Source organism: Taeniopygia guttata, chromosome 1A (assembly GCF_048771995.1).
Source record: "Taeniopygia guttata chromosome 1A, bTaeGut7.mat, whole genome shotgun sequence".
Taxonomy (NCBI): domain Eukaryota; kingdom Metazoa; phylum Chordata; class Aves; order Passeriformes; family Estrildidae; genus Taeniopygia; species Taeniopygia guttata.
Genome location: NC_133025.1, coordinates 14,503,657 through 14,517,636, shown reverse-complemented (window position 1 = coordinate 14,517,636; position 13,980 = coordinate 14,503,657). Strand labels below are relative to the sequence as shown.

The 13,980-nt window shown below is 37.2% G+C and overlaps 1 protein-coding gene across 1 annotated transcript in view; it reads right to left on the bottom strand.

The window, feature by feature from the left end:
* Nucleotides 1-13,980, bottom strand: part of SLC2A13 (solute carrier family 2 member 13) — a 146,138-nt gene that overhangs the window by 32,785 nt on the left and 99,373 nt on the right. Inside the window, exons 5-6 of the mRNA XM_002193899.6 lie at nt 12,337-12,500; nt 8,127-8,247 (exon numbers count right to left, since the gene is read on the bottom strand). Coding sequence (XP_002193935.3) covers nt 8,127-8,247; nt 12,337-12,500 — 285 coding nt within the window. The remainder of the gene's footprint in view (nt 1-8,126; nt 8,248-12,336; nt 12,501-13,980) is intronic.

The window sequence follows — 13,980 nt, the reverse complement described above, 5'->3', positions numbered from 1 at the left end:
AACTGTTCCTGAGGTTAGAGGTTGATCACAAAGGCCACAATGCCATCCTCTCTCACAGAGATTTTACACTACATGGATGAATTACTAATTGGCTAGCTGTGTACATTTGTCTTGATACCAAAATTACTGTTTTCTTTTTTCCTAACAGTGCAGTTTACCAGGCTCTAATGCAGTCTCTAGAAATATTGAATAAAATCTCTGACCTGCCAAAGTGATTCTGCAGGTGCTGATGAAAGGTTTGCAACTGCTTTTCCCTCTCCACTAAGAATACTCCATACTTATGTTTGTTTCATCATTACATTTTGCACTTTAAATTTGAAAAATGACCTTGTAAGTAATGACTCTCCTACAATTCTCAGAAGTCTTGTAATTTGAGCTGCAAGCTTTACCTTGCCACTTTTTGTTGAGTAATTTAGCAATAAAAGACCTTTGCCCAGTGCCTTTGCTCTGCAAGCACCATTTCTCTTTTTCTCATACTATTTTGACTTTTTCAAGCTGAACCTCAATTAAAAAAATTTCATCAATTTTAATTTTTTGCCACATTGTAAAGAACTTTCAACTTTGCTCTCCATATTCTGTTATCCAATTACAAAATATATCAGGATGTTCCTATTGTCCAGCTACAGAAATGCAAACTGGATCTGATAATGAATTCTGGACTGTGTAGCTGTACAGAATGTAGCACCTGATTTCATAATATTCTACTGCATGAGTAGCAGAACAGCCTCTCACAGCATCAAAACGTCCCCAAATACAGACATTTTGTGGACAGGCTCTTTCCACTTCTTTCAGATCCATCATTCACAATTAATATATGCTGCAGAATCAGCCTGAGTATGTGAAGAAGACTTTTCATGGGAAAATCTGATCAATCTGCTACATGCAAGTTGGACCTGATGATCCTCATGGGTCCCTTCCAACCTGAGATATTATATGGAAGACATTTTGCTCATGTCCTATGGTGTCCACAGAGTAAATTCCACTGTTGTGCATTTTTTAAACCCACTGCTCCTGCTCTGTATGATGCAACTATTCATATTCCTGAAGATGGTTTTCCTCACAGAACTGCAGGAACAATAAAAATTGACTCAGGCAGGAAAGGCTCAATGTAGGGCCAGGAGGGTCTTGCAGTACCTACTGAGGATAAGCACATTCCACTCAGAGAGAATATAAGCTGCAAATCATTGCAGACTGAAGGAATAATGCCACTTTGTGCTGCATTCTCCTATTTCCAGCTTGCTGTTTGCCACACTGGAAGCATGACCCTAGGCCAGGTGGATTTTACATCCTACCCTCAGCTTACTCTTTGCTCTCAAGGTTGGCTATGTACACAGTCTCTGCCTGCCTTAGCATGCAGTGTAGCTCCTTTACATCTCCTGACAGAACAACAAGCTGGGATCCAGCTTTCCTTACTTATGTTCTTGTATTCTACCTACAAGACAATTCTCTTCTTCCTCCAGCCTTGAGCAAAAGAAAATGGCCAAGGCAACTGAGCTGAGTATCACTGCCCAGGCCAGGCCTGCTCAGCTGGACTCACCAAGGGACACGGGCAACTGCTGACTCCAAAGAGCCAAGGTGTTGAGTTCAACAACAAAATATCTAACCAAGGTAGATATTCTGGACAAACACTGCAGTAGACTTATTAGCTCTGTTGACATGTTAGGATTTTGATACTTTCAGACATATATACAATTAAGGATCTTTGGGATTTTTTGACAAATGGCTTACTTCATTTTTATACACAAACTCATCTCAGTTAGGTACCAGGACCATCTTTAAAACCGCCTGATGCTTGCACCTGAGGGCTTCTGCTGTTTGCACAGGCTTCACTGCACCTCAGGCATGAAATCAACCCTTTCTTTATACTTCTGATGGTTCTTGTGCTGCTTCCAGAAGTGAAGCACTAAATTCAGGTTACATATAACTGGACAAGAATATAGGGAATGCTTTAAGCAGCTAAAGTGTGTGCTAACTGCAGATACCACTTCCAGCTGTTGTATCTGGGACATAGGAAACAAATAATTAACAAAGAATGAGAAAAATCCAGTTGGACTTCAGGAGCACTTTCCTGCTATTATAAGAGACCAAGCAACAGAAATGTATTTGCTAAGTTCTACCAACACTCTGTTAGGTAACACATGTATCTATTTAGTGGTGTCCATAAGGAAAAGCTATAATTTATAATCACAGTACTTGGATGCTAATTGCAGTTCTGAAATTTACCACACAGATACTCCAACAGATCTAAATCACAGTTATGCTCAAGAATGATCAACCCTTTCTCATCTTCAAATCAGGCTCCTGCTCCATCTGTTCCACTGGAATGATTCTTTGGTGTCCTCCCTAAAACTTCAGACCAGCCCTGAATCTCTACCCTTCCTGATATGCCAGCCACCTATAAATACATCAGCTTTATTCAAACATTCTTTAATTTAAACCTTCTTCACAAAGGCTCCCATTCCTCAACTATGCAACATAATTTATACAGCCTCACAGAAATTGTTCTCAGCCTCTTGGTGTTTGCTATTTGTGCCTTAGATGTGGTGAGGATGTGAAGGTTCATCTATTCTCCTCACCTATCATAGTCCTATGAGGATAATGACTCCACAAACCTTGCCTAGTCCTTAGATCATCAAGGCAATCCCCCTACTGCTACAAGAGCACCTTGGCAGCAGACTGTGCTGAAATGCTGACATCAGAAGAGAAGTGAACTGGTCTACTTTCTTATAGGTATTAATTGCTTCTTGTCTTTGATGATCTTTTTTTCTGAATTTATAGAGCATCCAACTACAGAGCTTCTTGATTTATTCCTGGAACTGAGAAACACTGACAATAAAGAACAGAAACAACTGACTTACACATGCCTTTATTTTGGACAGAGTGGTTGTCTCTGTAGCACAATTTATTTTCAAAACTATTTTTCAAAGAGACCCTACACATAGATACTATATTTTCAGCTTCCAGGTAGATCAGATAAAGGCCCTGTCCAAACTTGATTAAAATCATTCTTGTGTGACTAAAATTTGCAGACCTTATAAAGTGTAACACCATCACTTTGGAAGATTTAAAAAAATCATTCCCTAAGCATTGTTTCGGGTTTTGTTAAACAGCAAAGTCTTAGAATTACTAGCCAAGATGTGAAGCGCTAAAAGTGTTAATAGGTTACTATATGAATAACACCTTGTTTCCTCACTAATGCAGAGTTTGAGTCAAAGCACGTGGAAAATTTATCAATGGTTACAGGAACTGCATTGCACTCAGGCATTATAGTTCAGGTAACTTTCTTTTCAGATCTTTGTCTTCTAAAAGATTATCATCTTTTAAATTGATGACAGAAGTTGTTTTTCACTCACTTTAAAGATGCTTACTACATGAACTAACATATTCCTTCCTATCCTTTATAATTTAAAATTAAATTACAAGTTTTGATTGATAGGACCAACATGACAGCACAGGGAAAATCATTTCCAAGCAATATATCAGTATATGATTTACTTAATAAATTTCAAGACTATGTTGAGGTCATTTCACAGTTCTGCAACATAAACTATTAGAATTTTAACTATACTTCATATGAGCTGGCAAAAGCATTCTCAGACATGTTTATCTCTTTATATATTCATAATTTTCTGACCTCAATGGCCAAAACACATTACTATATTTATTATTGCAATTCTCAGTTTTCAGAAAACCAGTAGCTCAGGCACTTTGACATTAGAAAGAGAAAATGAGATCATATTTTAACAAATACTGGTTCCATGATACAGTGACATTATGAAAAATAGCAATGCTAGTTTGTTGATAAATCAGATTGTCAATGAGTTCTCAATAAAATAAAATACAATACCTAATACACCTACTATATGCATCCTAAGGGCATTAAATACAATAAAACCAGCTTCAATTACTAGGTTAGCTGAGTTTTTCAGGACTGATCAGAATTACATACTTCTGCTACATTCATAAAGAAAATATATATTTCTGTGCATTATCTATCTTACTAAATGGCTATGTTGGAGTACTAAATATTGTTGCCTTCATCTCAGTGGTGTGTATTTGTACAAAAGATCATGAACCATGTGAGGGTGACTAATTCAAAAATGAACAACAGAGTCCTTGTGTGCCCAGCACAGATGGCACTGTCTGTATTATTTTAATCAGTCTGAAGACAATCTCTTCAGGAAGGATTCCGAGAAACTTTGTGTGCACAGGTATCATTTCCCTAAGATATGAGAGTTGACCTAAGCTTAACACAATATTTGCCATTTTTGAATAGTAACTGACATGAAAAATATTGCATAGGCAGAACAGGCTTGCATTATGTCTTCTAGAGCAGACCAGGTTTCAAGAAGTGCAGAGGAAGACACGAATAGAGACAAAACAAGAGTCCAGAGCAGCAGGACTGCAGCCATTTTACAGAAATGGCTCAATGTTCCAAACAGTCACATCATTGATTCTTTAAAGATTGGGAAAAGGTGGGAGGGTAGCTAATACACATGCCCTAACCTAAACCTCCTTCCAAAATCAGCCAAGTTCCCAGTAAAAGTGGGAACGTTTATAGAGTTTTAGTAGTCAGAATAATCATAGGAATGGATAGTTCATCTTTTCACTTCTAAGGTGACAAATTTTGGAATGGTGTTGCTTTGTATTCTTAAATTTACCTCAGAGATTTCTGTGGCCTTGATGATAAGTACAGTCACAGCTGCTGAGGAGATTAAGATCAAATAAAACAGGTGGCACACTGCAAATACCTACACAACTTTATACAACCGAGTGTGAAAATGAAATTTGATTAATGGATGGTGTAGAAAGGAGCATTAACCCTGCCTCTCCTCAGTGAGATACACACCCACTTCCAGCTGTAAGGAAGCAAAACAAATTACAGTGTTTGGAGTGCTCTGCTGAAGTTGAGGTATTTCCATGATTCAATTTTTTTCACAGATTAATGAATTATTTTTTGGCTGTTCAACTATAATATTGTACATTTCTAAATCAAATGAAAATACTTTATTTGATTTATTTTACACACAGCATATCTGACTAGTTTTTTTTCTGCAGCCATGTACAGGTGCCTTGTAACTCCATTTGTATGGCACAGCTCTTTGAGAACACAGTACTCAAGCTCTGTGTGCTTTTTTGAATTAGGACAATGACTGTGCTCTTTATCTGCTAGTCTTTCTATCTTCATTGTTATTCTAGCACAGGAATTAGTCTGTGCAGAGGAATATGGATCTGAAGGAACAACAAGCAAACAAACTGTTTGTAGTAGCTCTAAGGGCTCCTTAATGGACACCCACACTTTAACCCAATGGATCTACTAACATAAAAAGCATTTTTACTCTGCACAGTAGCAGTGAAACTTCTGTCAGCAAAATAAATTCTACGTTTTCATAACTAATAAATACATTTTGACACAGACAAACACAATTATATTTAGGAAACAGCCTGACACTCTGAAATGCCCAGCCTGCAAAGGTTTAGACTTTAAGTTTACCTCAGCTCAGAGAAGCACTGTGCCCCATAAGAGGAAGAGAACTATGAGCTGCATTTGTGCAGGCAATATTTAAAGCAGTTACAGGGAGATGGCATTATGTGTTCATCTTCTGAAATCCTGCTGCCTTTTGCTTTTCCCAAATTTTCTGAGACCTCTTGAAGACTTGCAAGATACAATGCTAAGCAATCTGAGACACCAGCAGTTTTACTAGAACTAACTAAAATACGGGTTAAGGAGCAAGGGACCACAGTCATTAATTTACTTCCCTTTACTTTGATTGGATATTCTGTTTGTAACTGTCTCTACAGCAACACTTGCTGCCCTACACAGTGGGTATCTGTACAGTAAAGATACCCGTTATTCTTAGAGTATTCAAAGAAAATATGCAAGATTGTTGTAATACAGAGTAGACTTTTACTTCCAAATCCTCAGGTTTGGGAATCTTTATGATTCAACTTTGTCATGGGGAATACCTCCAAGACCAAAAAGGAGAGAGAGGTGAGTCACAATGTAAAGCTCAGCCTTCAGCTTTTCTCTGGTTTGCAGTCCCCAATCTCCGCTTCCTTGCAAGACCATGCATGTTATACCGATGTGCTTCTAACCCAAGTGGAATGCCAAAAACACCATCTACTTTCTCATGACAAAAGCAGTATTTTATATTTCATTCAGCTTATTGTCAATGTGCATAGAAAGCAGGCACAGTCAGATCTTAAACAGCCTTTTCCGAGTCAAATATATGCTTGTATGGCATACTCTTCAGAAATAATTAATACTAATATTCATGATGCTGAAGGAATTCTTCTTTTGGCTCCATCTGGATCACAGTTTGGTGATGTTTTGAAGCATAAAAATTGATACAGTTTTAGGTATACAAGTGTGAAAGTTATTATGAGGCATACCAATACCTACTTTTTTTTGCACAATCCTTCAATCCTTTTAAATACTGGATGCTGTAGCCTAATTCTGTGCTTTGTGGGCAAAGGCATCCATTTCTTATTTTCAGCTCTCCTGGCTTTTGTGTCTCTCTACTAAAGTTTAGCATAAGGTTAAAATAGAAGCACCTAAAGCTTTCCCATACGTTGCTCATTATTTTGCCCTCCATTATCTTTGATCTTCAAACAAAGAGAGTTCCTTCTATTTCAAAATATTCTCAAATGAAAATATTTAAATTATTTTATTGGTCTTTTTCCAGAATATTTGAATTTTTATCTTATCTACTTTTGCTCACTTCACATCAGAAACAGAAATCACAACACATCACAAGTATTCCAATAATTCATGAAACAACATGCCTTTATGAGAACTATCTGCCTTAATTTTTCATGCTTTTGCCCAGAAGTGCACACCATGAAAGCCATGAAAATTTTCTTCCTGACTGTCTGTGGTCAACTGGAACATGAAAATTCTGTTGAAAAATTTTCATTCTTTTAAAGTATGACTATCCATATTTCCTGTACATAAATTTTATATTGTTTCAAGTTACATTATCCATCTAGCTTTATTAAATAATGAATTATGAGTTCTGGAAAGGCTGCATGTCTGCTCGCCAGACACCCTTTCCAAACAGTTAAGGCAAATCCTCCTCAGATTTTTATTTTAATGTAATTTGACTCCAAAAGGAGAGCATCTTCCCCCTTTACCTCTTTTAACCAGACTACTTGCCATTTTGTAGACAGGACCATCTCAAAAATTGCAAATTATAGCTGACTCTGAGGTAGAAAACAAGTAAAAACATATATTTTCAGTATAGGAATCATTATATCCTGTGTTGCAGTTATTTGTAACTATTTACACTCAGTGAAGACCTTCCATCCCCTCCATAGTTTTCTATAAATCTTCAGATTCTTGCAGTCTTTCACCTAAGACATTGCTCTGGCATAAGAAAAGCCATGAACCATATTGCTAGCCAATATTACTACAGAACTAGAACTGTACCTCTAATTTCATGATATTTATTTCTACTACCAAAAAGCAGATTTTGAACATAATTTCTTCAGCCACTGAACTAGTCTTCTCTGAATAGGGAATTTTCTAGTCTGTCAGCTAAATGAACATAAGAGCACTCACATGTGAATAAAATATAAAATATAGAAAATGACACATTCTTAGACCCCCCAGAAGTAATGTTATTTGAAACCATGACTGCATATGGAAAATAGGTCAAAACCTGCACATTTCTTGTAATTGTTTATTGGTATGCAATTATCTGCACATTACTTCTTCCCGCTCAAGAAAACAACAGGCAAGGAACACATCTTCTTGAAGTGTTTACAGCTGCCATACATGACAAGCAGATGAATAACAGCAAGCATTTTTATAAATTCCTTATAAAATATTCCTGACTTCGTGTACACTGTAACCTGTAGCAGGCATGATATATTAGAAGAGGTATATGTGGAATTTGTCACTTAACCACCTTACTTTGTCCAAGAAATGCCAAAGGAATACTCAGAGAATTTAATCAAAAAGTCTAATTTTCTCTACAGAGGGAAGTTAGGATTTTAAATTCAGCTGTCTAGTTTAGTTCTTTGTGTTAGGCTTTGTGAATAATTGTCTGGTATTCACACTAGGTTGTAAAAATTAATTGGAAACAATCTTCAAGAAGATTGGATGAATGACCATGAAATCTCACCTGTATTTTGTGCAGGTAGAGTTTTGATGTGAAGGATCTGTTGGATTAAGTGTGATTCTTGGCGAGACCTGAGCTGATAGCAAAAATCCCGAAGCTAGGATAATGAGTGCTACAGCAGTACCTAAAAATACAGATAAAGAACAATGTGACACTTTTCTCCAGAGCACATGAAATAGTTCTCTGTTGAACTGAACTCTGCTTGGGAAAGCAAGGCACCCCATCACTATGCATACAGCATTCCCTAAGGAGTTGTGATGAGAACCAAAGAAAAATACCCTTTGCTACATCCACATCCTAAATTAGGTTCGATATTAAAGTCAAGTGCACCAGCTTTCATGTCCAGATATTAAATTAGTAGGTTGAGACTCTTTTAATCTGTGATGACTGCTTGAATGAACAGGTATTATTATTTTTTGTGTTGAAAATAATGTTGTAAAGGTGCAATTTATTAATGGCTTTGAAATCACCATACTTTTCTCCACTCCCACACCCAGACTTGCAGGCTTTTCTGTAAAACAGAAAGTAGCATCAGCTTTTTCATCGACTCTACTTCCCTTTGTGAAACCAGAGAAATTCAACTTTTCATAAGAACACCATCAAAAAGTGCAACATATCTTGTTTCAAAAAGCACACATAACATCTGCTGGGGAAAAGTCCCCTTCCATCTTTTTGCTTCCGTTTCCCCCAACAAATACCTTGTGCACAAGCTGGACAAAATGACAAGAGGAAGATGATAAAAGAAGTTCACACTTTGTGCAACAGGCCATTTGAGTTAACCACTATGAGTTACTGGAAGATAACTCATAGTTTTCCTACCTTATTTGCCACACACACAGTATACTGCATCTTTTAATGAAGATCGATAAACCTCACTGCTCATGATACTACTGCAACTGCCTCAAACTCAGACTTATAAAACTTTACCTCTTGCCACTTGATGACTCATTGAGATCTGTGTTGCATAAAAGTTTCCTAGCTGGCAAACACACCAGAAGTATGTGAAAAAAGTATGTGAAAAAACACACCAAAGTATGTGAAAATCTTTCTCAGAGGTAAAAATAATATCTGAACTACCAAAATTTCTGTAATAATGTTATCTATCAATATGCCTGTGCAGCAGCCACAGCCAACAGGCAGGAATGGCTGGACCACACAAAATGACGCAACTAAGAGCTTAAACTCAATCACCAACTATATGTGCAGAAAGCACCTTCCATTAGATATTCCATACTTGGCTCTCTTCTAGCTATGGCTGGTAGGTACACTAGTAATCTCAGTTTTCAGGGCAGGCTGGATATTGCACTAGATATCCTGTACTTCCAAAATGCCATAAACCAGGCAGCAAATATATTTAGACAGGGTCTATAATCTTACTTATATTAATTCTAAATATGCTCTGTCTTTTAAGTTAACCAAATACACTGTCACTTCCAGTATCTCTCTAAGTATCTTGTTTCTTTGGAAAAGTACTGAATATGTAAACTTGGAAAATGAAGTTTAATATTTTTTCATGCTGTGGATGTTTTTGTATGATGAACAAAACCAAACAATCACAGTACATCATTAGCTCAGGTGGGAAAAAGAAAAAGGAAATATCCTGAAGATATTTTAGATACCCTCTGTTACAAAAGGAGATACAAATTGTACAATGACCAAGTACCTTTCAATTTGAAAATTTCTGAAGGGAAAGAATAAAACACAAATAAAATTAATTATATGCTTGTCAGAGGTCCTGCATGCTTTCCAACTAACAGCTTTGAAAAAAAAATTAACAAAAGAAAAAGAGCAGAAGAAAGATAAAGAAATTATACAGATAAGATAGAGAAAGATATAAAATGGACAGGAAAATGAGACAAATCAGTAATTGTAGTAAAGAGAACTAAAACAGTGGGATTTTTTTCAGAAATTTACTATAATTTTTCATAATGATATCTGGAAGGTTCAATTTTTCAAAAGTTTCCAATATTTTGAAAATGATAAAGATATACTTAATGAAATCTAAAACATCTCTGCCAAGTGTTTTCAGAAAGCAGGAAAAGTTGCACAAGATTACAAAATTAAATTATAGCATATTGGCTTTTAATAAAAGTATTAATATTATTCTCTGATTATATTTGTAGTTTTTTTATCTAATAAACATTTAATCAATTAGCCTTTATTAAAAAAAACAAAGCCCCTCATCCTTGCAGCAGCAGCAGGCAAAAGCAGTAGTTTTGTTGTCATTTTATGCAATGGGAGACTGGGGTATACCTGGCTTCCCCAAAGACCAGAGAAGCTGCCAGTAATAACTCAGTGTAAATTGTAATGTCCTTAAATGCAAACCAAAGTAGAGCAGTAAGATATGTTTACCCCGTGAGAAAACTCAAAATGGAAAACAAATCCAGCAGTAGATTTAGTAATTATCATTCTATTACACAGCCCCCTTGCTATGGAAAACACATCATATCCACCACTAGCTAAATCAAATGTTGCTTGACAAAATTCTAACTAGTATAGAGGGATGATGTATGATTTCCTGACTGCCATTATTTGTATTATCCTTAAGGAGCGACTGTAGGATAAAACCACAGCAAACATTAGAGCTTGGCTCAAGTGACACTGCAGACAGGCAGCCAGCAACCAGCCACAAAAAAGACCATTTTTACTGAACAATTACTTTGTGTGCAAACATCATTAACAAATAACTCTTTAAATGCATTATGCTCCATTGTTATAATTCTGTGTCTTATTCTCCTCTGATCCATGACTAACATGCTTTGTAAGAGACATTTATATCTACATTTCGGATGTACAAACTTTGAATATGTTAAGCAGAGCCAGAAAGCAAAGAGCTCTGATAATAAGAAAAGTCCATGTTGGTTATCACAGCTATACAGCTGGGTCCAGATAAGCAATAAGCTCTTCGAGGGGACTGGCAAGACATATGAAATTATTGGGGCCAAACAAAACAATCAATCAATCAATCAATCCTCTGTTTCAATAGGCATTAAAGGAGAGGCAGCACCCAAGATTCAGAAGTGTCAGTGCAAGGCCTGGAGAGATCAACACCACAAAGACAACAAACAGTCTGGAGGCACAGAAAGGACATACAGGGGAGATGTATGGTAATTGACGTGGAACAGACTAAAAGTAGCAATTTGAGATTTTGTTTCATATTTTTAAAATGTGAGAAACATGCTTTGAGTAACTGTGTACCAAACAACTCTTGTTACTGTGCTGTTGCTGCTCTGCCTATATAAACACATTCAAATACTCAAGTGTAGATTAACTCAGCTGAGAGCTGGGAATTGCACATCCAGTGACATGGCAGCTGGTGTCCCTCTCTGCTGGGTTGCACTAACTAGAAATTTGGATCCTTGACAGCAACAGCAGAACAAAATATGAAGACATTAAACCTTTACAGCTAAACACTTGTGAACGCTATTTCAAGAGGAGCAGGAACAGCTTCTCTTTAAAAAACTCTGTTCTTGGAAACATCTGAACCTTCCAGACATTGAGCCAGAGGCAACTTTTGGTCACAGATCACTTCAGCAAAAACAAGCACATAAGGCAGGAACAAGCAGGGAATTACCATCCTAACAACAGGACACACTGAACACAGGAAGGCTGCTTGCTCTGCCTTTCCCTGCTTTCAAGAAAAGACTATGTGATGAGTTATGGTGTTTGAGTATTTGGACAAAAAAACCCAGAATTCTGTCTTTGTGTATCTCATACAGGAGGTGAATTAAAATCACATTAATGTATGTAAGGTATTTACAGTACTGTCTCTGAGGTAACTATGCAGAGAACTGCATTACTTTGTAAAAAGTGCTACAATTGCTATGCAATATGCTTTCTCTGGTACACCTTCATCAGGTTTTTCTGAATTCCAATTAATAAGTCCAAAATTATATATAAGATTTAAAAACTAACCACCTGTGATGTTCCAGGCATTTGATTCCTTAAACTGGAAAAAAAGGCTAAATGAAAACATTGTCAAACATGGCTTCAAGGAGAAAAGCACCTGAAAAAAGAATGATCTATCACTTTTAAATTAGCCTCTAGTTGTGGTATTTTACCAATAGACTTGAAAACCTGTAAGATTTCAGAGAGTAGATGGCATCAACACTAACTTTAAAGAGGGCTACTTTGGAAAAGATTGCACTTGAAATTTTATTTTCCTTTAATTAATAACAATGAGGAAAATACAGTACACTAATGAGACACTCACCTGTTAGGCTACCAAGTGTAAGCTTCCGGCGACCCATTCTTTCAACAAGCCAGACTCCCACAAGAGTAAAAATAAAGTTTATAAATGCTGTCAGTGCAGCCAGCCAGATTGCAAGCCTGTCATCTTCCACTCCCGACATCTGCAAAATGGTAGCACTGTAGTACCTGTGAAGGGAGGGAGAAACAAGTAAGAATACCATTAATTTCAATTTGGCTCATGTAATAGTTTTTGATTCAATTTGAAAAAGATGATAACAAATATCAAGTGTGACCTCTTGAATAATGCAGTTAAAGACTGACACACAATCACCCTGGGAAATCAAGCATAACCAAGGCATAACTTGCACCTGACTAAAGTTTTGACTGAAGGATATCAAGAGATGAACTGCCATTATCTTGGCTGTTTATATTTTCAGTGGTCAATCATATTCTGCTAGAAATGGGGTTTGCATTTTTAATTTAAATTAATCTGCCTTTCATATTAATCCATTGCTTTATGCTCTTTTTGGAATTTTAGCAGTCTGTATATTGTCTAGGGAAAGACAGCTCAAAATCAAATAGATTTTTCAGTCCTCTTAAAGGTCATACAGAACTAATCTACGGCATCCAAGATGCTGCAAGTGACACTTGCATCTTCTTGGTTTTAGATTTTGCAGTCTCATTTGGGTGCCACTGAAGAGCACAAAACTCTCTCTATGGCATTGCTTTTGTTTTAACCAAAAAATGATTGTTTTGAAATGCCTTAGCACCACACTGCAGGGATGTGAATCTGCATCCAGTAGGAGTATTTGACAGAATGTTCTACTGCTTTCTAAATGCAATCAATTGTTCCACACACACAATAACTCATAAAAAATTGAACTGAGCAAAATGAAAAGGGAGGAGAGAGGAAGACTTCTACCATTTTTCACAGCAATCAAATGAACATAGACTTTGTGCCCATGTTCTCAGGGAGAGCTAAAAAAATACCCAAGGAAACATGAGTACTTTTGTTGATGCTGTAGAACAGCTTGTATTAATTTATGCTGACTGAAATCCTACATATTCCAGCCCTCTAACACCTCACAGTCAACAGGCTATCACACAGGAATAACCATCAAGAATATCAAAGCTTCTTTTATTTGTCTCTGGTCAATATGTAGCTTGCTTTATGTCCCCTTGTAGTCTTAACACCCAGATGCGCTAGCCTCAGGAATATTAGCACTTCTCATTCCTCCATTCCAAGCACATTCTGCTTTTTGCTTCACCCCGTGATGGGGTAATATGCTGAGGTGCAATTTAAGACAGTACCACACATAACTGATCATGACTATGCTGGATGTTACCCCCTCATCCACAAAATATTTAGATTCCCCCAGCCCCTTCCTCAGCTCCTCTTCCCCAGTGCAGCCATGTGAGGCAATGCCTACACAACCAGGGCCTCAAGGTGAGCTGCTGGGACTGAGCACCCAGTCCTTGCACATGGTTTTGAGCCAGGCTCGGTCTCTGCCCACCCCTGGGTGACTGCAGTGACTCAGGCAGGCTCAGCTCCTGTCAAAGAGCTGCACACCTGAGATCCCAGCCAGGCTGTGATTCTTAGGGAAGGAAGATTCATGAAGAATAGACATCAAAACATTAACGTGTCCTCATGTCCTAAGGCACTCTA